General features: G+C 33.2%; 2 protein-coding genes across 3 annotated transcripts; both read left to right on the forward strand.

Moving 5' to 3' along the window:
* Positions 1 to 345: 345 nt before the first annotated feature.
* Positions 346 to 2,567, forward strand: LOC148936148 (BLOC-1-related complex subunit 8 homolog). The gene is made up of 2 exons (XM_089079478.1): positions 346 to 737; positions 971 to 2,567. The coding sequence occupies exons 1-2, from the start codon at positions 683 to 685 to the stop codon at positions 1,438 to 1,440; spliced, it is 525 nt and encodes a 174-aa protein (XP_088935604.1). The 5' UTR covers positions 346 to 682; the 3' UTR covers positions 1,441 to 2,567.
* A 795-nt stretch (positions 2,568 to 3,362) lies between these two features.
* Positions 3,363 to 27,564, forward strand: Hmgcr (HMG coenzyme A reductase). Of its 2 annotated transcripts, none has more exons than XM_089078866.1 (9): positions 3,363 to 3,540; positions 19,064 to 19,271; positions 19,589 to 19,700; positions 21,149 to 21,236; positions 21,346 to 21,643; positions 22,141 to 22,292; positions 23,562 to 24,132; positions 24,323 to 25,563; positions 25,941 to 27,564. In XM_089078866.1, the coding sequence occupies exons 2-9, from the start codon at positions 19,095 to 19,097 to the stop codon at positions 26,041 to 26,043; spliced, it is 2,742 nt and encodes a 913-aa protein (XP_088934992.1). In that variant the 5' UTR covers positions 3,363 to 3,540; positions 19,064 to 19,094; the 3' UTR covers positions 26,044 to 27,564. The 2 variants fall into 2 exon arrangements, with proteins under 2 accessions (XP_088934992.1, XP_088934991.1); XM_089078865.1 differs by lacking the exon at positions 3,363 to 3,540 and adding an exon at positions 12,858 to 13,297.
* The last annotated feature ends 150 nt before the right edge of the window (positions 27,565 to 27,714 follow it).

Consider the following 27,714-nt stretch of genomic DNA (forward strand, 5'->3'; position numbering starts at 1 on the left):
AAACAAATGTTAAAGTTTTAATTGTTGTTGTTCTAAAACTCGATAATTTATTAATGTTATCGGAAAATAAACAATTTTTCAATGAGAGCTCTTTAATAAAATTCCCGAACTCTGCAATTTAATATTTAAAATTACTTTATACTTTAAAATTGTACAAAATTCTAAAATAGAAGATGAAATTAAAAAATGTCGTTACAATAAAAAGATGTCTACGAGTCTGTTGATTTTAAAAATGATAATAAAATTTTTCAATTTATCAATTCATTATTTCGTTATTATAACGAAATTATTATTTTTATACCGTGCAGTAACAAGCGTAAGTGGTGTAGATGTAGGAAGTAGTGTAAAGTGTAGTCGACCACTGTTGACGATCAGCTGATCGTGACAGTCGACCGATTGTTGTGTGCGGAACGAGGATGCGAGTGATTTTGTCAATTTGATTTCAGCGAAACGCTCCGAACTCAGTCGAATCTCTTTTAATAGAAAACGAAAATAAGGAAATCAAGAAAGAAACAATTCATTATTTATTTTGAGGAAGAAACAATCTACGATGCAGCAACATTAACGTATTTCGAGATTTGCGTAGTTACAAAACTATTATTTACATTTTAAGATGTCAAACTATGATAACCATGATCATTAGAACTGCGGAACTGCGACGTCTGATGTAACATTCTAAACAATGGCTGCGAAGGTGTATCAACCTGATCAAGAGTTGGAAACGAAGGTTAAGAAAGGTTAGCGTTACAGTAACTTGTCAATTTCTCTCCATTTTCTAGAATATCTACTTGATATCGCGAGGTAACTCGTAGACTTGACAATCCTACGCCAGAATCCAAATTCTTGATAATGAGACAGATGGATAATATGTGTTAATAAATATTGCCATATGGAATGAACGTTGGACGATAGAGGGTGAAATGAATATTGATGTATAATAAAAAAAAAAAAAAATCTCTCGGTGTTGCAGCGACCGAGCGGATCTCGGAGAACATGCACATCGTCGCGAACGAGCCGTCGCTCGCTTTTTACAGGCTGCAGGAACACGTGAGGAAAGCGCTGCCACCGATGGTAGAGAAACGCGTGGAGGTGCTGGCGCTGCAGCAACAGCTGCTGGGCAGATGCTACGACGTGGAGTACGCGGTCAGCGCGATCCGGACCATGCAGGGTGCCGGCAAGAGCTTCGAGAATACCCTGGAATTCATCAAGAACGCGATATTCTTCAAGCAGCAGCTCAAGTATGAGGAACAGAGGCGCCACAAGAAAGACGGTAGCAGGGACTCGGTCTACAAGAGACTGTCAGCTCACATCCCGACGCTGGATCACTTGCCGGACGAGATATCCGACGTCGTGCGGGAGACGGCGAATCGCGTCGAGTCGATGATGAACCACGCCCGACACTCGGGCGAGACTCAACGCTCGGCCACCATTCACAATTAGGTGGATGCGCAGTGACGAGCGCTCGGTTTTCTGTGATAACAACAACCTCGCTCACTTGCGGGTTTTGTACGTATAGATTATGATACGCCGCGCACGATTATTATATTGTTAATATAATAAAATGATATAATAAATACGTTGATGTGAATATCCTTACTTTTGCTGTACATAGCCACAAGTGTTATTTATAACGTATATATATATATATATATATATATATATACACACACACATCAAAAAAAGTATTGCATCACTTCCGACTCTAAGGGACTGTGTTATTGATGCAATATATACACATTCAACGTCAGTGTTCAGGAGAGCTTGGAACCGAGGTGATGCAACACTTTTTTTGATGTGTATATTTAGTCCGTTATTTAGTTACGTTTTTATGTTACATTTATACTAGAAATATATGTTTCAATGTTTGTAGTTCGAATTAACAGAATGTCGACTATATTTCAATCAAAAGACATTCTGTCGTATGAATGACTAACAACTCTGAATAATTTTTTCATGTATCGCAAAACATTTATTTTCGCTGTAAAGCGTCGAAATACCTTGATAACTTCATCTTACTTTTAGATCAAACAAAAGATGCCTAAAAGATGCCTTTTTTCGAATAAGTGCGTCAATGTCAAATCTCACAATAATGATACAAACATTTATGCGGATTGATTTTTATGCTCGATTAAAACTACACTTACGAATGCTATTTGCAGACGTAGGCAGACCTGTATGGCATTAAATTATTTGCTCAGTCAGGTCACATATACAATGATTTTCATCATTGTAAGCATATGATAAGATATTACGTAATATGATAAAATAAAACTTATTTAGCTATTTAAGATTAATGCATTAGTTAAATGATAGTAGCAAAAATTTATTAAAATTAAAATATGTATATATTTCTTATATTTATATTGTTGAATATCAAATAAATAGATTATAACAAAGTTAAAGTATAAACAAAGTAATGATTTTTAACATTTTTATGAAAGAACTATTCGTAATTATTAGTATTATTTTATTTTATCTTATTCGTAATTATTTTTCCTAATAGATAAAAATTTTTATTTATATTACCCTTGAAATCAATTGTAAGAAATAAAAAGATTAATACGTAACGAAGAGTTTGATTTGTTACCAAATAATTTAAACTTAAATTATATGAAATATAAAAATAATTATGTATATCAAATTAATAATTTTAAAACAAAATATATATTCCAAATATATTATTTAGTTTCTATATTATTTAGTTTCTACATTAGTGTTGCAATTTATGATTTCTTTTCATAAAAAAGATTAATGCAAAAATTTAAAAATTAAATTTTTAAGTTTACAGATGCGCTGAAAGGACAAAATCATCTATGTAATATTCACATATTTGTCAATGTTTTGACATATGACATATATATTCTTATAGCTTTTACTGTCTCATTATTATCTAATTATTTAAAATCGAACTTATTTTTTATAAATGTTTTAAAAATATTTTTATAAATGTTTTTTATAAATGATAACAATTTTAAAATTGTTATCAAATGCCTATCACGATCATCATGATCACCAATGTCTATTAACTTTAATTTCAGTTTACTCCTTATCTTTTTTTATCCTTGATCTCTTTATCCCTTTTTTTTACATTCCTTCTTATTATAGTTCATCAATTTTAATTTCGATTTATATTTTCCAATTCCTAGAAGCGTTAAGTTCAATTGAAATTAAAGTTAATATAAATATACGAGTGGACAGTGTTCGCCGGTCGAAATTGGTCGAGATGTGTCAACGCCCGGTGTCCAAACGTACGATACGTACCGACCTAATTTCCCACGAGGATGCACGAGGGATCAATACATGATGCAACGCGTTCACGAAACGTCGTGTAGATGTCGTAGAGGGATACGACGCATCTCGACTGCATCGTACGGCGCGGCGTGTGCATTGTGCAACAGTGCAACTGGGGTACCGGGAACATGAGGGTTGGACGAGGTGGAGTGTGTACACGCACGAACGATTGAAAAGGAGGTGTGTCGTCACGAGTTGTGAGCAACGTCTTCGTGGTGACATCCCGGCGACGTCTCGGCGTCTTGCACCGTAAGTCGAATCAAATTGTTCGTCGTTACTGCCAGTATAGGTTATGTCCGGACGGAATGCAGTAATGACATTGAAACGAGAGATCGAGGGACATTTTTCACACGTGCTCGTAGCAACGAGCGATTTCGTTCACGAGCGAGATGAGCGCGGGACGCGTTTATCGACCGGTCGATTGACCGACGAGGCGGATCTTCCTAATTCTTTGACATCTACGAGCGCTTCGAGTGCGCTCGCGAAGAAGCCTTCCGCCGTTTCCTTTGTCAAAATTTTTCTCTGATCTTTGAGCTCCGATTAGATTTTTGTTTTTGTAAAAGATTAGTTTTGTCAACGGTAGAAGACGGATCTTCTTTGTGATTTTTTGTTTTTTTGTAACAATTAGGTATTATGTTATTTTTTGCAATTTTTTTTACATTTCCTTGAGTATGTCATATTTCTATTTATATGTCTCTCTGTCTCTCTCTCTCTCTCTCTCTCTCTCTCTCTCTCTCTCTCTCTCTCATGCGAGTATATTATCTCCGAATACATTATACTCAGAGATATATATATCTTTTGTATGTAATTAGTTTTTTTGAAACATTTGTATTTATATCTTTATAAAGCATATTTTTAATAAACTTATTTATTTATAAACTTATACTGATTAATTACATGTAGTAAACTTTAAAGTTTTTCAAATAGCAAGATTTATTGTTTTGGGAAGGTCGCAAGATTAATATATAAAATAAAAAAGATATATTTACATGTATGAAGAAAATGAATATTACAATAATTATTCATATAAAATAATATGTTTGTACAATATAAAGTTGTCAAAATTCAAGGAAGAGGGTATATAATATATAATATATAATATACATAAATAATATATATTTATTATTCAACTGCAAAAGTTTCAGTAATATGTAGGAACGACTTAACGATGTTATTAAGATAAAAAAACACTAAAATATAAAGGAGTTACATACGGACATTTTTTTAAACATAAATTAAGTCGTTTATGGTTTTGTTATTATTCTGAGTCTTCTAACAGTTCAAGCTGACAGAACAAAGTTTAATTTTTACTTTAATTTTTACTCTTACAAACGTACATTTCAGTGTTATGCCTGAATTAACTATTGAATTAATTAGGAGTCCCAAGCTTTTTGCTCCATCGTTTCAATCTGATGCAATTTAAATGACTGCAATGACTGCGCCAGCTCACGTATGCATTAACAATAGGGGAAGAGATTTTCGTTGAACCATGTCTATTATTACGCGTTCGCTAAGTCGATTGTGTCACGTAAGGTGTACGAGCATAATTTCTTTATGCATAACTTGGATAGCACACACACACACATACACACACACGCGCGCGCGCGCGCGCGGGCGCGCACATACACATATGTACTATTAGTTCTTTAGAAAGTGTGACAGAAAGCTATAGATTAGAAGAACAGATCAGATACAGATTCGATCATAATTTTGTTCAATTATCAAAATTATTATGTAGAATGCTCAAGTATGATAATAATTAAGTTTTTGATCTAGCAATTAATTTGAACTTGTAATATAATAATTTTGAATTTTCTCAAAATTTTTTCTATATCTGGCCAAATTTTTGGATTTGCCAGCAAAACCATTTTTTTCATATGTCAATATGCAATATGTCATATTTTAATTTCCTAGTGCAAATTAAATGTAGCGCAAAAAAAAAAGACAGCACCCCAGTAAAATTAAATGAAATATAATAGCAAATACAAAAAGACGTTTACGCTTTAAGAGCTTGTGTTGATAATGCAACAAATATGCGTGATATTTTACATTTCAATTAGGTATTTATTCTGTCCTTCAGTTTACCATTTAATTTTCATGTAACTAATCGTTTTCTATTTGCAATATGCGATAATTGTATTGCACCGTTTACTCGTCGTAGTATCTTGAGAGTATATTAATGAGTTATGTCCATCATTATCGTTAATATTCAAAAGAGGGTTGTCACTCGTTTGATCGTGAACCTGGGACCCCGGGGGGATTTCCGTGCGACTTTTCTTCCGTCAGCTCAAGCGCAATGAGTATGCCGCGTGCGTCTTCGTGAGAGAAACCATGCCGCACACGCAAGAACACGCGTGTGCGTTAACGTCACCCGCCCCCACCGTTACTTCCCCGTGCGTGGGACTGACTTTAAATTACGATAAAGCAATCCTAAATTTTTTTGTCGCAGGCACTGCACGAACTTACACGCGTTTAAATAAGATCTTTTTTCCCTTTTCACTTTTCTTTATTGTCTTTTTTATGAGATATTCTGATAACAGTTTCTAAAAGCTTCTAAAACGAAGTCCGCGAGGCCAATATTTATTGCTCGGAAGTGATAATGCCAATCCGACTTTTAAAACACACATGCGGAACCGAGTCGAATTCCTCTTTTGTGCCCGTCCGTAGTTGGCGTAGATGGGATAAAAAAAAAATAAAAATCTTCAAGTTTATCTGCGCCACTACGTTCTTCAGTCAAATAAGCTTTTAACAGGTTACAGTGACTTTACGGATGCACCGAAAACGCTGGTCGCGGAGGCCCGGAAACAATGATAATAATATTTGATACCTATTTTAAGAACAGTAGAACCGTGACGTAATCGCAAGCCGTGATGTTTTGACGTTTAAAATGCAGCCGAGGAGAACCGCACCCGGAATCGGAATTTTCTCTCCCTCCCTTTCTCTCCCCCGCGAAAATAATCGCGATCCGACCTGTGCGACGGGATTGTCATCAGGCACCGATCGGAATTGCGATCACGTAGCGCAAAATGATGCATCTGCCGAGGCGGCGAATGATCGGAATGAACGATGCGATGAGAACGGTCGCGATTTCGCCGAATTATGACTCCGACGACTTGGTTTTGGCTTTGGCGGCTTCCCACCGTTGTATCGCGATGTTACGCGTTCGGCGAAGCCGGGAGTTTCCGGCGAAAATACACCGCGCCGTTAATTTCGGCTTCTGACCGTGAAAACGAGCGCGAGCGCGCGTCGTGTAAATTGTTTGAAACGGGCGCGCGTACGATTTACGAGCGGAGCTCTTCTCGAGCGAGAAACGGGACACGTAGAAGCGGAGCACGTATTTTCCTTATTTTCGTTATTCGCCGTCGCGATTTAATTTTAGCGGAACGCTGAATGAAACCGGCCACGCGACCACACCGGAAACGCGACGCCGCCGGCCATTCGATGGCCGATCCTTCTCCGTCCGCGTGGAACTCCTTTCAGCTTCGAATTTCTGACGATCGTTCTCGCTGCATGAATTATTAATCAATTTTGCGCCGGCAGGCGCATACGCGAGGGATCTGCTCGTAGCACGTGAAATGATGGTATCGCGATAAACGACCCGTTAGAAAGCGAAGTAGCGATTTCTACGTGGAGAGAACATTTTTGCTGGCAAATTGAAAAATTTGGCCAGATATAAATCTGAAAAGAATTTTCTTGAAAGAATTTTCTTTTTCTCAAAATTATCATGTTGGACACTTAAATATGACAATAATACTAAAATAATTTTATATCTTCTACATAGAAGAGAAATTAGTCTTAAATCAAGACTAGATATGTAGATATATTCTCATAGCATGTATAAGCAAGGATATTGTAATTTTCATATAAAATTTTTTTTTAGTGTTGAATTATGCAAAAGTAACACTTGCATTAATACAAATTCAAATTAGATTGAACTTTTCTAAAATTGTAACGTAATGTTCTCGCTTATAAAAATATCTGTCTTGATTTAAGATTAATTTTTTTCTGTGTAGTAATCAATTTGAATAATTTTGAAGACTCGGCAAAATTATTGTCAGACCCGTATCTGACATCAAAAATTTTAGATCTGCTAATAAAACTATTCTTTCCATATACAAGGCACTGTCTAAGCCTTTCTCGTTAACGGTCCAATCACACGGTCGTACCTTAGATAAATTGGACGATATCGGCACGACAAATACCGAGGGCAGGGAAACGTGACAGATTCGCCGTGGCTTTTCCACGCCGCGTAAACGCGCAACGGCCGTCGTTTATCCGCTATTTACACGACGCGACAGCGGGTTTCTCTCCGCTTTCCACTACTACGCATTTTACGATCGTGTGTACCACCTTGTGAGCTTGTGAGACGAGCTGCACGAAGATTCTTCAACGCGATTCTTTTCTCTCGTTGGACCACGCGGTCGATATCGTCGGGTTTTTACTAGCTCCGAAGTGTCGTCCGAAACTCTGAAAAGAAAGGAATGACAATAAGCGTCACGCTTTTATTGTCTATCTGCGTATCCTGAAGTTTCGAAAGAAAAATCTTCTCACACGAGTGTTGAAGTAAAGCGTCGCTTCCCGATTCTATATAATTTATGTCGAAAGCACAATACAAGTTTTAATTTTAATATTTTGAAAACGGTTGCTACGTATGAAAGAAAAATTTTGGTTAAAAATGAACGAATCAGAAATTCCGAATGAAATTAGATTTTTGTTTAAATTAAGCAGAGAGCGTCTTGTTAGTTTAAGAGAATTTTGATAATTTCAATCAGAAATTTCATAATTTTGTGTGTTCATTTTTAAACAGAATTTTGGTACAACCGATCAAACTATTTCTTCCGTTGTAATTACATTGATTCGTATTGCAGCTAATCCGTCCATCAAGACTGATCGTCTTGATGGACGGATTGACCTTTGAGCAATTCTGTAAATGGACTATCGATAAATCAATCGAATATCGCCGTTTAAGAAAAACACTGCCCCGTTAAAATTCACTTATCAAGAGAAACACTCGGAATTTGCTGTCGTCAAATCGAATGACTTTCCTCCGGTTGTTTGTATTCTAAATAATCGATCGTACGAATTGGCATGACGCATATGGTTAGGTTTGATAGTAAAACTTCCCGAATTCATTATCTGTTTAAAACAAAGCGCGGCCTCTGACCGGCGGCAAACTGTCGGATCCTCGGGAGCGCGAGAAAGCATGTGGAAGAGTTTTGAGGATGCTTGTGAGAAACCGATCGTCGGCGAAAATGCAATTTGGAAAGCTGTGAGAGGCGAACGCTTTGTCGGCTGAAACCGACCGCGCACGAAAGCCTATTTCCATCAAACACACACACACACACACACACACACACACGCGCGCGCGCGCGCGATATTGCACAGCGTGAAATTTACGTCTAATCTAATCGAGAGACGCTAGATTAGCTCCAGGAAAGTGTGCCTGGTGTGTTATGGTGCCTGGTGTCTCAATGGCATCGTTGTATTCCGCGAAATACAATCTCCAAATGATTTAAGTAGCAGTTTCCTCATCTTCGGGTTTTCGTCTGCTTCTTGAAATTCATTAAGTGCAGTCAATCATTCTTGATAGTTCACTTTTCTTTAATTGATACCGAGGTGGCTTTGTCGCAGCTGAAAAATTTTGCACGCACGTATTACCGCAAGGTAATACGTGCGAAGGAATGCAATAGACTGCATTCCTTCTTTCCTAATGCGCTTTACAAATTGCAAAGCGTTGCGAAAGTCGTAACGATCGAACGTTGTACGATTTGCGACAGATCATGCGTGTATATACATATTTTTCTTTCTTCTCTTCTTTTGCAAGAAATCGTTCCTTATGGAAAATAATTACGGGTCAAGATCACTCGCTCACCGCAAATGACAAATAATAAAAGTAATATCTAATAATAAAAGTATCTATAATAAAAGTAGTATCTAATAATAAATAGTATCTATGTTATATGTACGATACATGATACATGAGCAGATTTTAAATTTTATCAGAACTGACGTTTGTGAGGGTCAATTATTAGATGAATGCGAAACGATATTGATAATATTTTTCATTTTGTAGTTTTATAAAAAAAAATATCGATGTAGTATGTGTTTATAATATTTGTAGTGTTGTTGTATGCGTCGCAAGACTTTGTTTAAAATTATAGCTCACATTATGTATTTCTAATATATAATATAAATTCGTCAATATCGACAATTAATATCGTTTTAAATGGTAATGTTTTAAGTAAAATTTATAGTCTTTAAATTTTTTTTTATTTACCTTTTATATTTTTATATTTCAAGTCTCTTCATTTTTGTAATATTAATATATTAACAAAACTTAATATAGAAGTAAACATCGTAATATGTAAAACTGTCATAACTTTCATAAATATCATTGTTTTATTAAAAACATGGGAATAATTATTTTAATACAATCCTGAAGGATAATGAAATCTATATAAGAAAGATCACAAAAGTGGCGATTAAACATTAACCTTAACCTTAACATCGAATAGAGCTTGTAGATTTTGAAATGTAACTATGCGTGCATTAATGATTTTTACAGCTGAGCTAATCTCAATTTTTTACTGTTTATTTTTAATGCTTTTAAATTTTAACTTACATGTAGATGTTGTTTACAATTGTAACAGTCATTAAATTAAAATAAATTAAAATAAATTAAAATAAAATTTAAATTGTTAACTTGTGCTTATAGTGCTCCATCTGTTTTAATTCGCCGGCGTCAAATGTATGAAGAACATTTAATAAAAGAAAAAAAATATTATTCTGCACACTAATGAACTTTTGGCTCGGATTACATAATCGACTATAATAACGCTTTTTTATTTAACTGTAAAGATAGACGATGATTTTTTTTAATATCACTTTGAATACTATTGCATTGTAATTTCTATATTTAACTTTTAAATGCATTTGTAAAGCATTATCTTTTTAATACTATATTGATTATGATGACGTCAATTCATCATTAATATATGATAAGGATTAATAATTTCATTTTTTATGTTATTATGTAAAACAATTTGCTCATTGCATTATTCATTGGATAAATACTGATAAGGGAAGTCCTGATAATTTTGAGTTGTTTTGTGTTGTGGCCATGATTTCGAACAACATTTAAAAGATTTTAGTTTTCGCTTATTATTTGTTAAAAATTTATTAACAAAGAAAGTTTGAAAAATAATTATGTATAATTTTATATAATCATACATGTCAACATATGTCAAGATCAAGTTCATCAGGGCTGACTTCCCTCATTGGATATTTATCAAAAAACAAATTGATTTCTGATAATATTAATATAATTTAATATATTATTACACATTTTTAAAAGATCGATATTACAATGATACCGGCATATAATCGCGAGATTATTTTGTCATTAATATGCGCACCGATAAGATATTATTGAAAATCAATTTTTAACCATCAAAAGCCTGAAGATTTCGGAAATGATCGAAAACTATCGATATTATTAATTATTATTAAGGCTCAGTTCTTTCGCGGCGCGACATAAGTTATGTGACATCAGAAATGAGAAATGACATGCAATAAGTTTCTTACATCGTATAGCTTTATTTTGAACTTTTTCCTTTTTCTACATGATATGTTCATATTCTTAAAACTTGTAAAAAATCAGAAAATAAAATATCTATCCAATAAATTATGTAAAATCATTCTTGAAATAATGTCACCGCTCAATCAAAATTCATCAATCAAAAACAACAAATTTAGTGATCTGGTGATTTCTGATAGTTGAATAGTGTATACACTAACGGCCTAAAATGCCTTCCCCCTCAAGTTAGTAGCGTTTCAAGCAGAAACTCGCATTTAATAGCGAATTCGATTGGGTGCACTAGTGCGCCCAATCGAATTTACTATAAGTATTCACAGAGTGATAGCTCCTCGAGAAAAAAATAATATTAGCTAGTTAAACAGATAATCAATCGGATAAGAATTTATATTTACGTGGCTACGTAAATATATCTCTCTGACAAGTGGTACGAAGCAACGTTGTCGAACTTAACATAATGTATGAATACTTAGATGCGATATAACTGCGAGTACATTTTGCTTGAAACGCTACTAACCTAAGGGGGAAGACAATTTTGGCCGCCATTATTTTAAGAATTATTTTACATTTTTACGTGATTTATTGAATAGATGTTTTACTTTCTGGTAGTTTTTACAAGTTTTAAGAAATGTGAACGTATCATGTTTTTAAGGAAAAAGTATAAAATGAAACTATACAACGCAAAAAACTTTTTGCAAGTCTCTCGCTTTTGACTAATTCAACATGATTGTAATGAGAAAGCCAAGTCTTAATCTAAATGTATGTTCTTCAACATAAATTTGAATAATAAAATATTATATTTAATATTAATTTATTAAATTTATATTTTATGATCTAAATACTTCGTGAATAAACGTGCATATTGCTATAATCAAGAGACACGGGTGTCTCGATGCCAAGTTTACGCGCAAAATTTGACGTACAAAACCCGAGCGCGCCAAATTTTTGTATGTCGTTTTTTTTTCTTACACATCAGATTTTGTTTTATATTTTATTTTTATATAAACACAAATACAATAATTTAATAAAAAATTTTTTTGGCAACTACAAATTGACATTAATTTTGGATTGATAACATCTTTTTTCACCTTTGCAAAGTTTCTTTTCTACTTCATATAATTAAAAGTTTGTGCCAATTTTTGATATCATGTTTTCTGTAGAAATAATTAAACGATTTTTCAAATAAAAATGAACTATAAAATAAAATGTATTTCGATATAAAACTCTTTTTATTTTATTAAATTAGAAATTGGCGCCAGTTCTTCATATCACATTTTTTGTACCAATATGAAATTTATTATTAAAAAGATTTTTGTAGATGGAAATTTTTGTATAAAATTCTTTCTTTTATATAAATAAGAAAACGGGCGCGTGAACTTGGCATTATTTTTTACCTTTTTTAAAAGATAATTTTATTAGGATATTATATTATCGCAAAACTACAATTTTTTTTCTATAGTTATCTTTGTAGATAATCAATCATAAATGTATTGTAAAAACGCAATTTAAATAAAATTAAATATGAGCAAGTTGTAAATATATGTATTTATTTAAAAAATATTGAAATAATAATAAATTAATAAATTAATACTACATCATAGATATTATTCAAAATTTTAACAATCATACGTGATCACGCGACTTTCATAAGATTATCGATTTTCATCGCGTGATCGATATTGTTAATCTAGTGGTGCGTATCAAAATTGAATTTTTTTTTTTCAAATACGGAATGAAAATTATGGAAATGTTCACTCGCGAAGGTCGCCGTTTTTTATAGGATTTCTGAAATCGTGCGAGAAATCCATTCACGAAAATTCCCCTTATTCGATACCGCGCACGCACGCTCACCGCGCGCCTGCGTGTCCGACTGCGTCCGAACGCTCGCGAAGATTACCGAGGCGCAAGGTGGCGGCAACTGCAAGCATCGCTGATCGCTCGCGACTTGCAGCCAACGTCAATTCAGTCGCTCGGTGCGCGCCGCGTGATTCGGGGGAAGGTTTTATATCACTCGCGTTTGCAACGAGTCGAGTCGCAGATCAAAACCGATGTTCCAAGGCGTCCCAACGTCCCGACGTTGTCCGCCGGTGGGTGTTCATCATTATTCTGCTTATTCTTATATGCTTCGAAGCATATCTTGATCTCGTTCGTGAATTCGATTCTTGCGCGTCGTCTTGCATGTATTCGTTCGTCCAGGTATCTTGTCGTGATACGTCAAAGCGTTCCGCGCGTGTAATTTTTGGACGTCGGCGTCGGCGTCGGCGTAGGATCGTAACAAGTATTTCGAGAAACGAAGATCGATGAAAAACTTACGAGAGGTTGAAGATAATATTTTGATCATCACCGAAATATTTGCGCGACAGCGACGGTCTTTGGATCGAAAGTCAGCTTGCTTTATTTTCAACAATTCAGGTATGTTCGACTTTTGCATTATTTCGACTTAAACGTTTTATTTCATTTTTTATTTTGATCATATATTTATCAATTTTTATTTACGATTTATGTACATACATTCTAATAGGAACAATATAAATATAATGTACTGTGTATATTTGTGGTTCGTTATTTTGCTAAATGGATTTCTAATTTTAACATTTTAGCATTTTTAATTGATTATTTTAAATCAAAAACATTTTGCAAGAAAATAATGTTTAGCTGGAACAAAATAAAACGTATCTATCTTTATCCGAATGTGAAATGTACATATATCACATGATTTTGATGTCTGAGCATATAAACTATTTTTTATATAACTATTTCTATATAAATCAGTGTGATTTGTTGTGATTTATTTCTGAAAATAAGATAGAAATAGAGAAAATAGTACTAGAAAATAATATTTTGAAATAAATCACGTGATATATTAATAAAAGTTTTGCGAATCATGCCTATTCATTTTTAATATAGAAAGTTCATCTCTCTATTTTTGGATTAATATCTTATTATTAAATCTGTCCTGATTTGACAAATTCAATTACTTATTCAAACTTGCTGATATTTTAATATTAAATATCTCTTCAAGCAAAGCTTGTGAATCTGTGTCACGGTAAAATTTTATTCCTTGAGTTTTACAATTATTTATGATTATTTTTTGTGAGCTCCATAGATTGTAACGCATTTCATGAGAAAATAGAATACATGCATATGCATAAGTGAGAGTCGATGAAGATTCGTGAAGTTCCAATTTTATTTTTTCCCAAGTGAACCGGCTTTTATTTTTTATTAAAAGCATCTCTTTCTCACTGAGGACCAACTTGTACGAAAAAGAAATTGCGTAACTGATTTTATGAGTATAATTGTACCGAAAATTCCGTTCGTTAAAATACTTCTAAATACTAAGCTAATATTTAAATAATTATCTAAATAATAACGCAGTAAACATACAAAATATATCTTTAATAGCAGTACCGATTGTCCGAAAGGTCTCGAGTTACACGCGCTTCTGGGAAGGACTCGTCAAGAGTTCGTTTACTATAGAATTAACCTTTGGGAACGTCCTTCGTGCAGGGCATTCTGGAATTTCTAGGACGGCGATTAAATCCCGTAGAGTCAATCGCGAGTTCAATCTTCAGCACACACACCGGCTATTCATTAGTCGTTGCGACGTCGTCGCCGATCCGCCGATGAGAAAGAAAAAAAAGGGAAATGAAAGGGATGGGAGACGTGCCGGAGCGCGCGTCGTTCGTTGCACACCGTCGAAGAAAGTAAATTTCATTTACTTCAGGGTCACCCGGTCGCGGGAGAGAACGTATCCCGGAAAAAGTGAACAACACGGTGAAGCGACGCTGATCGCGGCAGCCGCGGCGGCGCTGCATTAATACGCCGGGCCGGGAGAGAAGTGAACGGTGAAGGAATAAAGAAAGTATCGATTCTCTTCGGTGTGTGTCTATGGAAAGGTACGGAAAATTTCGCCCGATTTAGTTACACCGAGAATGCGACTGTGACGAAAAGGGAAGTATGATGGAGAGGAAAAAAAAAAGCAGGATGTACAGGACGTCGGACGCTATCGCGCAGAGACACTTTCTCTCTTGATTACAGATATCGAAGATTAAGTTGGAAAGAATGTCGCTTTTGGCAACGTGGAATTGAAAAAAAAAATCTGTGTGTCGATAAATTCGCTTTTTGCGACGCATTTTATTTCACTATGATTATGAATTATTTTTATTATATTAGACACAATAGTTATTTTTTTCTGGCCTGATCGATATATTTTTTAATTAAATATAAAATTCAAAACAATTCTATCAATTTATCGCATTTACTTTGTACGAGGAATTGTTGACACAAAAAAAAAATTGTTTACATAATCATACACTTTCAATATTTAATCGTGAAATATTTCAAATAAAATACGAAATAAAATAAAATTTGCACACAATTTTTTGTGATAACAGTTACGTACAACATACATGACAAATGTACGAGTTGTTCAAATGCAATCTGTACGATGCCACTCATGAGATAAGCGTAACGAGGGAATTAAATATTACACATATAATTTATTGTATGTAATTAATTTATTATTTATCAAACTGTTGATAGAATTTAATTTATTTAATTCGTATGTAATACGATAATGATAATAGAGATAGAAATTATTTAAGATAGTTAATCCTATATTTATCTATTTAACAATCTCTTACATATACAGTTTGTCTTTAAGAATTAAGAGAAATTATCTTAATATTCGAAAATAATAATATGAATTTGTAGAATTGAAGAAAAAATTTGAATTAAACACAATTCCAAAAGTTATCTCGAAATATAAATTATTAAAATTATATAGTAATATAAAATGTAATAGCAAATCTTTTATTGAAGTAACTTCTCTGAAAAAGAATTTTAAATGATGATTTGTTCGAATCATCATCATGAATCTTTGCTCGGCTTATCTATTTATCGAAATTTTTCAAGCGGCAATATTCGTTTCTACAAAAAGATGTTTGAGTATAAATTGCAATTAGAAATAAGAAGATAGTTTCTGTGATAAAACTGTTGAAATTAAAAAGAGGACAACGGTTAGTCGGGTATAGAAATACTCGCGAGTACTTCTCGACACTTGGAAAGTCACCGACCTTGACAGACATTTCGACATTTCTCACACCAGTGAATTAGTGCTCTTTCTTGACAAGATACGTGTCATTATCGTATGCAAAAATCTTGATTATCTAGGTGCGTTAGTACATAAAATACTCTAGAACTTGTATTTTGTGCTTTGTATTTGCCATTAAAGAGTTATTTTACAGAATACGCAAATATTGCACATATTCTTGTAAATATTCTCTCTTTGACTTATTTTAGAGGCCCACTATCGTACGGCAGTAGTATTTACATAGGACCAGATCCGCTTAATTTTTTTCTCAAGCATTTTTCCTCCAGGTAGAGCTGGCGATCGATTAGAAAGCGAGGGAGAAACGTGCTGTTCAGAATATTCAAGAGCACGATGTTGCAACTCGTTGCAACAATATTATCGAATTTCGATACTATATCAGTGGAGAGATTCGACGTCTCGATCGTTCAAAATATTCCATTCTCGTAACATTTAAGACAAATGTTCTCCTAAATGTTAAACGAATGCTTAACGAGTGTTTAGGAGAGCCACGTACATTTCGAAGAATAAATTTTTATTTTATATATATATATAAGTTATTTTAAGAACATCTATTCTGGCATGCATATGCATAACTGAATTTATTTTGTGCATAGATAATGAAGATCAAGATAATATAAAAAATTTATTACATATGTAAAAATAGAGAAGATGAGTAAACAAGTGGTGCACAAACAAGTGGTGCGAGTAAAAGTGACAACATATTAGGTGTGCAAGTTAATTCGGTATCTTTTTTTCATGATATTCGATATTCATTCGGAAAAAGTCAAGTACAAATTTAATGTCTTAACTCTTGAAATAATTTTCATTACTTTCAATGACTTTGCTCTATCTATTGAGCAGCAAGTGCCTTCGCGAAAAAAGCTTGGTTTTGACTCGATAAGGTCATCAATGCTGGGCCTTATAGATTCCCTACTTCCTCAAAATGTGCGATTGAAATAGGTAGCAGTCCGATTAGATCGGGGCTAGATCTGATGAATAAGTCACATGAGGAAGAATTTTGCATAGATGACGTTCTTCGTCCCTTTTATATGCAGTTAAACGTTGTCGTATTGCAAAATCACTTATCGCCTAATTCCGTAGTCAGTATAAAATCTTTTTTGCTGCAATATATCGTTCAAGCAGATAGTTTGAAATTGTTATTGATAATTTTCTGCGACCAGAATTCAGCAATTTATAGTACACTGCACGTTTTATTTTTACATCTCACCAGATATACATCCTTTATACCAGATAAAATTTTTTTGGCTTGAATATTGAATTTCGGAATCAATATCGAGCCGAAAAAAAATTTCCATTCCGAAACTTTATTTTTTGCTCGTTTTTTTACTTGTCCAGAGCGGGATAAATTATTTCTGTGTTTACAGATAACATTTTTTTTATCTTTCGAAATGCGTAAAAAAATGCATTTCAAATGTTGCTTTTCAACTGTCATTTCATCAAAATGGTGTTTGTCATATGGTGTTTTGAGAACTTAGGAATACACTCGTAAAAGAAAAACTTTTTTAAATGGAGTTATAAAGCACATACAATATAAATTTATATGGCTTTCAAACTTTCTTTGAAATTTTCGAGATATATGAAAATTTCAAAGAAAGTTTTTTTGATGCATCTTCTCTGTAATTTAGAATCTACAAATGTTAGGTTTCTAGGAGCCTACATTTGTAATGTAGTAATGTAATATTTATTCCTTTGTGAAATAATAAAAAGCATTATTTATTAGTGAATATTTTGTTTTAAAAACATTATTCAGTATTTTCATTTTTTATGATTGTTCAATGTTATTTTTAATCGTATAAAACTAGAACTTTTGTAATTTTAATCCGTCTTTTATATCAGTACTGTTTTATATTTGTATATCGCTTACAAAGAGATATAAATATTAGTTATATTGTGCGATAAAATGTACGTGTAAAATAGAATCGATATCTTATGACATAGAAAATTATCTCGAAAAAAGAATTGGACTATTATATAACAATTATGTAAGTTAATTAGCTAAAAGCTATTATATATGTGAAACGTTGACACTCGAAAAATGATGCAATGGTCACTTTCCCCAAACTTGAGTTTCGTCTCTTTACGCTGTATGCAAATTGTATATGGGTATAGACATACGATATACAAGTGTTATCTTATTCTCGAAAGGACCTGATACCTTCTCGCAGTCATTAGTATTAATTGAAATTGAAATTAATAATCAAAATTTTTTGTGACAAGCCTCTCAAAAAGTGATGTAATAAAGAAAATTTAAATAAATGATTTAAATAAATGATGTTTAAATAAGTGATAAGAAAAGAGAGAGGGACGGGGGGGGAGAGAGAGGAATAGACATATAAGTACAATTAATTAGAATTTATTACAACTACAACAAATTATAATTAATTTTAATCAATTTAACACAAAATTTATGATTCTGATGAGTCCCCTCATAAAAAATGCCTCAATAAAAAATGAAAAAAACATGTGCATTTATACAGATGTGTCATAATAATTGTATCGCTTCTCGGCAAATAGAGCGTGATTAAACCACCGAGCAGAAAAGTTTTGTGTTATTTTGCAGTCTTTGAAATAACTAATGGGAATTTATGAATATTCCCGAACAAGCGTGCATCCACGAGAAGAAACAATTCAGCGTTTTATGCGCACTTACGTTGCTAGGTGTTTGGAGATATAATCTACAAGTATAATAGAACATCCATTTGTAATACACATATTCAGTATCTTGCTGCACGCTTAGCAAGCGTAAGTGCAAAACTGAGCTGTCTGTTTACGTGGATGCGAGCTCATTCGCGAATCTTTATAAATTAATATCTCACGAATTATTTCGAAGTTCGTAAAATTACAAAAAACTTTTCTGCTCAATTTATACAATCTATTTATACAATTATTACCTGACATTATAAAAAGAATAAAATAGATATTCATGATTCAATAGTTGTAATTTGTTTGCTTTCTTTTTCGTTTTTGGTAAAGAAAAAAAAAAATCTATTTTCTTTGTCTCTTTTCGTAAGTTATTACGATTGATTATTTGTTAGAAAAGTCGCACGTGTCAATATGTGTTGCAGATTACACGCAGTTTTTCATACGAAATTAACGATGTTGGCGCGAGCATTCGAGATATACGGCCAGTTCTGCAGCGGCCATCCCTTGGAGGTCATCGTGACGATCTCCACTTTGACAGTGTGCTTGCTTAACTTGGACACGGGGAATGGACAGATGCGCGAAGAAAACTTATCCGATGCATATTGTCACCATGATAGATGCGATACTATGGTAAGCAGATCTCATAAAGGTCAAAGAAGCTTCGATCGTTCTCTTGAGAATATGCAAAGTTGCAGTTTTATTTTACATAAGTATGTTTAATATTGTATTAAAGAGATTTCGAATCGAATTATTAAAAAAAAAAAAATATATATATATATATAAATATTTTTGAATAAATAATTACATCAGATATTATTTATATTATTTGTGATGGAATAATTGACGTAACACTGTCGTATTAAATTAAATATAAAATTTTTATACGCACTATTTTTTTTTATGATTCCAATAAATAAAAAGTTTATAATGTGTATATTGTTTAACAGGACCTAAAAGCGACTAACGTAATAGTGATGACGATAATACGCTGCTTGGCGGTATTATTTACCTATCATCAGTTCCGCAATTTACAAAGAATAGGTTCTAAGTATATTTTAGGTAAGATTATGTTCTTCGATTAAAACATTTGATTACTATTATTTATGTACTGTTACCTATATAATATATATTTATTACATAATAATAATTTATACTGAAACTACCTATGCAATATAACCGATTAAATGATTTAGTAGACATTTTTTTTAGATTACATATTTATGTGGTATAATTTTGTTACCATTTTGAATATATAAAATAATATTGAAATTTTATGTTATTAGATACTAAAGACCTTGTCCAACGGTCTATTTTATATTATCTATATAAATATTTATACTATCTATTCCTATATTTAAATATTGAAAAGCTTTTTGCTCACTTTTAGTTATTTGTAGTTTATTACATATATTAAGCATAATAAGTAACGTATAAAAAATTTCTATAAACTATGCGTAAAAATTTTAATTTACATATTTAATTTACATATTTACATATTTAATTTTAATTTACATATTTAATTCTATATAGATATTATACATTCACTTAATTATACTCATTTAATTATATATACATTTATATTTCCTATTTGTACATTATTTAATTATTTTTGAACGTTGAAATATAATACTGTTTGCGATATTTTTTTATAGAAATGTCGAGTTTTTAAAATATATACTTATTTCTACGACATTTGCAATATAATATAAAATAAATATAACAAGAAAATATTAACATTATATAAGAAATAAAAATAATGAAGTTTGCTTCAGTTTTACCTGATTTTTCTGCGAATGGAATTATTTTGTTTCATATTCGAGAATATATATTATGGAACTGTTCGAAATGGATTCCGATCAAAATTACTCATTTGTTTCCTAGATTTTAATTTTATCTTTCCTAAAACGGAGTAACTCCGATCGAAATCCCCTCCAAACAGTTTCGTAGTACATCTTCTGATCGATACATCCTGATTCGTTGACAAGAAAAAGATGCGGAGAGAGATGCGTAATAATTACGCGTGTCAGGACCATTCATAAAACCGGATCTTCTCGAGCGGCATGTGAAAGCCCAAGCCGATGGCAAACAGTGAAAGTCTTGTGGAAAGCGATAGCAATTTGTACGAAACATTGTATTTGATTACTGAATTTACGGTTACTGAATTTAACTCTACATGACGCATGACGATATTTCAATTCAGAGAAGAATTATGGCCACAAATACAAAGCTGTATAAACATCGACTGCGTAGATGTTTATATTGATGATGAAAATAAATAGATTATCAATTAAAATAGATACTTCGTATTCCATTTATATGTTGCGCACACACACACGACAAAGAAATTTTCAACTCGTAAATATAAGAGAAACAAGATGACCGATGTATATCTGTTTACGCATCTCTCACATTAGGTGTCGAAATCACTGCTTTCGTTTGTCACAATTTAACACATTCGACAGTTTAACTTTGATTATCGCATACTCAATAGGCCTTTTGCGTTCTAGGTATCGTCGGCCTATTCACCGTATTCTCTAGCGTAGTGTTCACATCCAGCGTGGTGAGCTTTAGCCGCAGCGACATCGCGGACTTGAAGTAAGCGTGCCGTTGGCGCTTAAAAAAAAAAAAAAAAAAAAAAAAAATAAAATTATCTTTCTTACGGCTATTATTATACCATTATATGACTATAATTATTTCTCTTCAGGGACGTCTTATTTTTCTATCTGCTTCGTATAAACCTCTCGAAGGCCGCGACGTTGGCGAAGTACGCGCTCAGCGCGCGGAATCAGGAAGAAGTCAAGGCAAACATCGCGCGCGGCATGTCTCTGCTGGGACCAACGATTACCGTGGACACCCTCGTAGAGGCTCTTCTGATCGGCATAGGATCCTTGTCGGGTATCAGAAGGCTCGAGATCCTCTGTACCTTTGCGTGCCTCGGAGTCATCGTCAACTACATCGTCTTCATGACGTTCTATCCGGCCTGCTTATCGCTTACAATCGAGGTAACTTAATTCGACGTTTTCATTCAAATTACTCCTTTCCTGCACAATTTTTCTTCTCCTTTACATTGAATATATATTTATTCAATTTCAAACGTAGAAAGCGTAACACGCAAATTAAGAGGTATAGACCAAAAAGAACGCCCCACTTGTCATCAGAGAAATTAAATGCTATTAAATGGTTGAACATATTATGTTATTATTATTATCATTATTGTTATTGTTATTATTGTTGTTGTGGTTGTGTTGTTGTTATTGTTATATGTCAAATATATGAATGCAAAAAATAAATATACATTTTTTTTATATTTGAAACATCGAACTTATCAAGATTTTAAAAACATAAAACTAGAAAAAATTGAATTGATTTTATATATTTAATAATAAAATTCAATATGCATATTGTGCAATTGATTATTGTTATATAATTTATATTTTCAAATATCAGATATATGTACATGTATTTATCAATGTAAAAGATTCATCATTATTTATTATAGATTTCACGTGGGAATAATAACATGAGGCAATTGAGCGCGGACAGGATATTCATAATGCAGCCGTTAAACGAGGAAGATCAAAAACCGAATCCCGTGGTGGAGCGAGTCAAAATGATCATGATTTTTGGTTTACTCGTAGTACATGTTCACAGGTATGCATCGCCATTGTCTTTTGCGATAATATGTAAGATGATCTCTTAGTGTCTTGAATTTTCGAATTGGCGAATACGGCCGTATACAATAATGTATATACACGGCGGAAGCCGTGGCAAAAGAAACTATTGTCATTTTGACCCCCATTACTTTTTTATGTTTGCACTGCCTTTGTTAAAAAGGTTTGTGACGCCTAATTTCAACGTCAGATCAGGTTCATCTGCGGATGTATTAGCATTTATATATACACTTCTATTCAATAAAGTATCCATATTCAATGAAGCTTTTCGCGTACGAAAGGTGATCTTATCATGCGAGAAGTTTGGACGTTTTCAAAGGCTCGTCGGTCGTGAAACAAATTCGTAACAGCCGGAAATGCTATCCATATTTGCATAGTTTTTCTCGTTTTGAGTAGTTGTTTACATAAAAAAGTTGACGAAATCGATGACATCAAAAGAATAACATTTCAAATGTGTTTTTAGACAAACATGTTTTGTTGTTTGACTTTGTTATTTGTTTTCTGACAAAATATTAACAGATAAAATATTTAAGGAATGTTTAAGTAACGGATGTAACTGAATTTTTACAATTTCACATTCGGCATGAAATGAGTTTTTAAACATTTCCGGAGTTACAATATTTTTTATTTATATTGTAAAAATAGCGATAATATTATACATGAATGCAACGCGTTTTGTTATGTAATTCCAATTTTATGCAATTGTCTCATATTTATGCAATTTGTAAATATTTTTTAATATTTAAAGTACCGAAAAGCTGGGCTTTCGTGCAATCTGTATGAATGGCGAGGTGTGTTTTAATATTGCATGAGAACGTTAATAGTAACGCGTTTACAAAGGATAGACGGTCGTCCATACAAAGTAAAATGAGAATCCAAAAATAGGTGACATTATAGAAAGGTGGTGGTACAGAATACTTTGGGTTTCCTTGCTCGCGATTTACTCCGATTGGTTGTCTCTAAATTATATTTTAGTTTGCGAAAACACGTTGTTGCGTTCGCTTCGCACTTCGATTACGATTTCCAGTTTCCCCGATCGTCATCCCTTATATATATATATGTGTGTGTGTGTGTGTGTGTGTGTGTGTGTGTGTGTAAAATAACATTACTTATAATTATATTACACGTATAATCTAATTCTATTTTACAATAATAAATGTTTATTCTGTCTTATAATTGTTTACATTAAACTACAACTTTTTAATTTATTTAATTACGATTTATATTAATTGTTTGTTCCTCGTTATAGCCGTTGGCCTTTTAAGAGCGAGGAAACCGACTACACGGCGAAAACAGTAACGATTTCTACGAGCTCAAACGTGATAAACGGTTCGGAACATACCGAAAATTCGGAGTTGAGGGAACATCTGATGACTTGGCTATCGATCAGCGCGGAAAACATCGTGATATTTATATTACTACTAGCATTGATGGTAAAGTTCATTTTCTTCGAGGATAGAAACGACGTGGTCAGACGATTGAGATTCCAAGAAGAGGAAGAAGAGGAAGAAGAAGCGTCAGCGGAGCTTCTCGATGACACCACTAATCTAGATGATGTAGATACTACTATGAACATGTGGTTGCGAGAACGTTTCGGCGCAACGTTACCGTCGACCCAACAGCCGGTCTTCCCTCTGTCCGGCGTGGGTGGCGGATGGTTGGATGAGAACAACACTCATGTGGAGTGCATTGACAAGGAAGTACAGACGGACGTAATACACCATGACGTGAGCAACTCCAACGGCGAAGCTGACTCGTCACCGAAGAAGTTTGAATTTCCCAGGAGCGTGGAAGACTGTCGTGAAATATATAAATCGGAGGTAAGAAAATAGTAAAGAATAATAGAAAAAGATGATGTGCATTGTTAGATAATATATAATATATAATATGTAATATATATATATATATATATATATATATATTACATATTATATATTATATATTATCTATCAATTTGTATATATATATATATATATATATATATATAAAATTATGTATAATATAATACAGCTTGGAGCCAGTGCATTGACGAATGAAGAAGTGATACAATTAGTGAAACACAAGGATATAGCTGCGTATCAGTTGGAAAAAGCGGTAGGCGATATGGAGCGTGGTGTCGACATCAGGCGTCTCGTCGTAGGTAATGCCGGGAAATTCACCGAGGAGATGATCGATTTACCGTACAGACATTATGACTACAGCAAGGTATTTGGTGCTTGTTGCGAGAACGTGATCGGCTACGTGCCAGTGCCAGTTGGTATCGTTGGACCATTACTAATTGATGGTCAGTTATATCACGTTCCAATGGCGACGACGGAAGGTTGCTTGGTAGCGTCTACTAATCGCGGTAGTCGTGCGTTGATGAAGTGCGGCGTGACCACCCGAGTAACGGCGGACGGGATGACCCGAGCGCCAGTGGTGCAATTCCCGGACATCGTGCGCGCGTGTGAGGCAATGTCATGGATAGAACAATCACAGAATTTCCAGGAATTGAAGAATAGCTTCGACCAGACCAGCCGCTTCGCTCGTCTAATAAGAATCCAGCCGCGCATAGCCGGTCGAGATTTGCATATGCGTTTTGTTGCCACAACTGGTGATGCCATGGGCATGAATATGCTGTCAAAGGGGACGGAAAGAGCTTTACTGACTATGCAGACTTATTTTCCAGATATGGAAATAATTTCTCTGAGTGGGAATCTTTGTACCGATAAGAAACCCGCGGCTGTCAATTGGATCGAAGGTAGAGGTAAAAGCGTGGTATGTGAGGCAATCGTACCAGCAGAAGACGTGACGTTTGTACTGAAAACTACGGTGAATAAACTTATCAAGCTTAATAACAAAAAGAATTTTACCGGCTCAGCCTTGGCCGGTAGCATAGGCGGTTTTAACGCGCATGCCGCCAATATCGTGACCGCGATTTTCATCGCTACTGGACAGGATCCCGCGCAGAACATTAGCAGCAGTAACTGTTTAACGCTGATGGAAGCATGGGGCGAGGATGGTAAGGATCTACGCGTAACCTGCACAATGCCCAGCATAGAAGTCGGTACAGTGGGTGGTGGTACCGGTTTACCGGCACAAGGAGCATGTCTGGCGATGCTGGGAGTCAAGGGTGCACATCCCACGGAACCTGGTGAAAACGCTAAAAGACTCGCTCGAATCGTTTGCGCTACTGTGCTTGCCGCAGAATTATCTTTAATGGCCGCGTTAGCTTCCGGAGATTTAGTCAAAAGCCATTTAAGGCATAATAGGTAAGTGATTCGAGCATATCTCATTGAATTTTTATTTATGGTGAATAATCGAATCGACGAATTGGATACAAGATTAACAAAATTTTCTCCTGATAGAAGATTATTCTTAGAATAGTTTTGATATATAAATACAATACTAAATAAAATGAATAAAAAAGTTTATTTTCAAAGGATCTTAACTTTATATAATGTTGAAAAGAAATTTGTAAATTATAATATTTATGTTTAATAATGTTTCAATGCACAAATATAATAGGAAATAGCTAGATGACAAAAATGAATTATTTAAATTATAAACAAAAATGATTATTAATTATTGTTAATAATTACATATTTGTTGGCAAATTTTATTTAAACATGTCTCTTTATATTTACAGGTCGTCCGTTCAAATTAGTAATTCAATACATCCTACTCACAGCAGTAGTAGCAGTAATGACGGTAACAGACTAACCGTGCCAAGCACTTCGCCAGTCTCGTAAAATTTTTGTGCATATTCCGCACAAAAATTTTAGTACGTTATACGTAGCAAACGTATATACTTTCGTAATTTCCGTATGAAATGGCCTGTTATCTGCATATCGTTTCATCTACCTGCCTCATTAGTGTTCCAAAGAAACGATTAGTCAAGTATGCATGTTTCTGCTGTATGCGATAAACTGTAGACCGAATTATGTGTATATATATATATATATATATATATATATATATATATATATATATATATCTATGGTGCTGTTATGTAAATAATAAACTTTTTGATTGTTCATTGTATTAATCAGAGTTTGACTCGTCCATAAATTAAACGCCGGATTAGATAAAGGAATTGATCAAACGCTTATACATTATAGTGAAATAATTATAAAAATAAAACTTTTATGTTACAATGTATAAATATTAATTATATAATCACGTGAAGCAAAGCCAGATTTTCTATAAGCTTCGAAAATTTTCAGTACAATAGTGATAACACAGTTTTAACTGACCAAGGTCTTATAATGACTAAACAACGATGGACAATAACAATTAGACTACACAAACGTTTTCAACGCATTATCTATTTAGATTTAAATGAGCACATACAATTATCATTCATTTATTTTAATAATAAATTGAATACAAATAGATGAACTATTCGCAAAAAAATAAAGCTTATTTTCATCTAGTACTTTGGATAATATCAGTGATGCATACAAATGTTGTTTAATATCTTTTGAATATCAAAGTTAAAATAGAAGAAATATCACATTGAAATACGATGGAAGATTATAGATAGAATCGCAAGAACAATTTTACAAAATTATATTTTTAAATAATAATTTGTATTCAATTTAATAGAATTTTATTATAATTTTATTCTCAATGCAAGTGGAAATTAGCAGTTGCAGTCTTGAACTTGAACATTCACGTAATCATTATGTTACTGCGTTAAAGATTGTATCAAGTAATAATTTTAGATATGTAAAATTATTGATCGCATCTCAAAGTTTTTCGAACACTTTGCAAGTCAATCATGTGTTAAAAGGAAATGTCAATTTGCCAAAATTAGCTAAAAATTATATATTTAATTACGCAGTGAATAAACACAATTTTCCTAATATATCTTAATTAACTGATCTTTTGTTAGCATAGGCAATTTCTTGAGATATATTTCGTTATTTTATGTAAACTGAGAAAGTATGTTAAATTCAATATACTGAAGAAATAAATACATAAATGCATATCTCTGCTATTGCCACATAATTATTGCATTATTTGGAAAAAAATCTATTTCAGATTTATTTATAACGATACTTTCTGTTATAGTATTAATATAATAATATCCGTTTTAAAATTAACTGTAAAAGCAATTTTAATTACAAATTATGTGAATTATAAATGAGCTTCAAATATAGCATAAAATTAAGATTTATATTTTTTGCGTCTCGGAGGAATTGTCAAGTTATATTTTTAAGTAATAGGATATTGTTATTAATAAATGATATATTCATAAATACACATAAGTTGTTGAATTAATTTAGATCTTTCCAAGATTAAATATCGGAAATGATAATTTATCGATCTTAAATCATAATTTATATAGAAACTTTTGTCAACTTTAGTGTATTAATCGAAGAATAAAGAAAATATGCAAAATTATAACGCTCCAATAT

This window comes from Pogonomyrmex barbatus, unplaced genomic scaffold, assembly GCF_055798465.1.
Source record: "Pogonomyrmex barbatus isolate J1 unplaced genomic scaffold, ASM5579846v1 scaffold3, whole genome shotgun sequence".
Classification (NCBI taxonomy): domain Eukaryota; kingdom Metazoa; phylum Arthropoda; class Insecta; order Hymenoptera; family Formicidae; genus Pogonomyrmex; species Pogonomyrmex barbatus.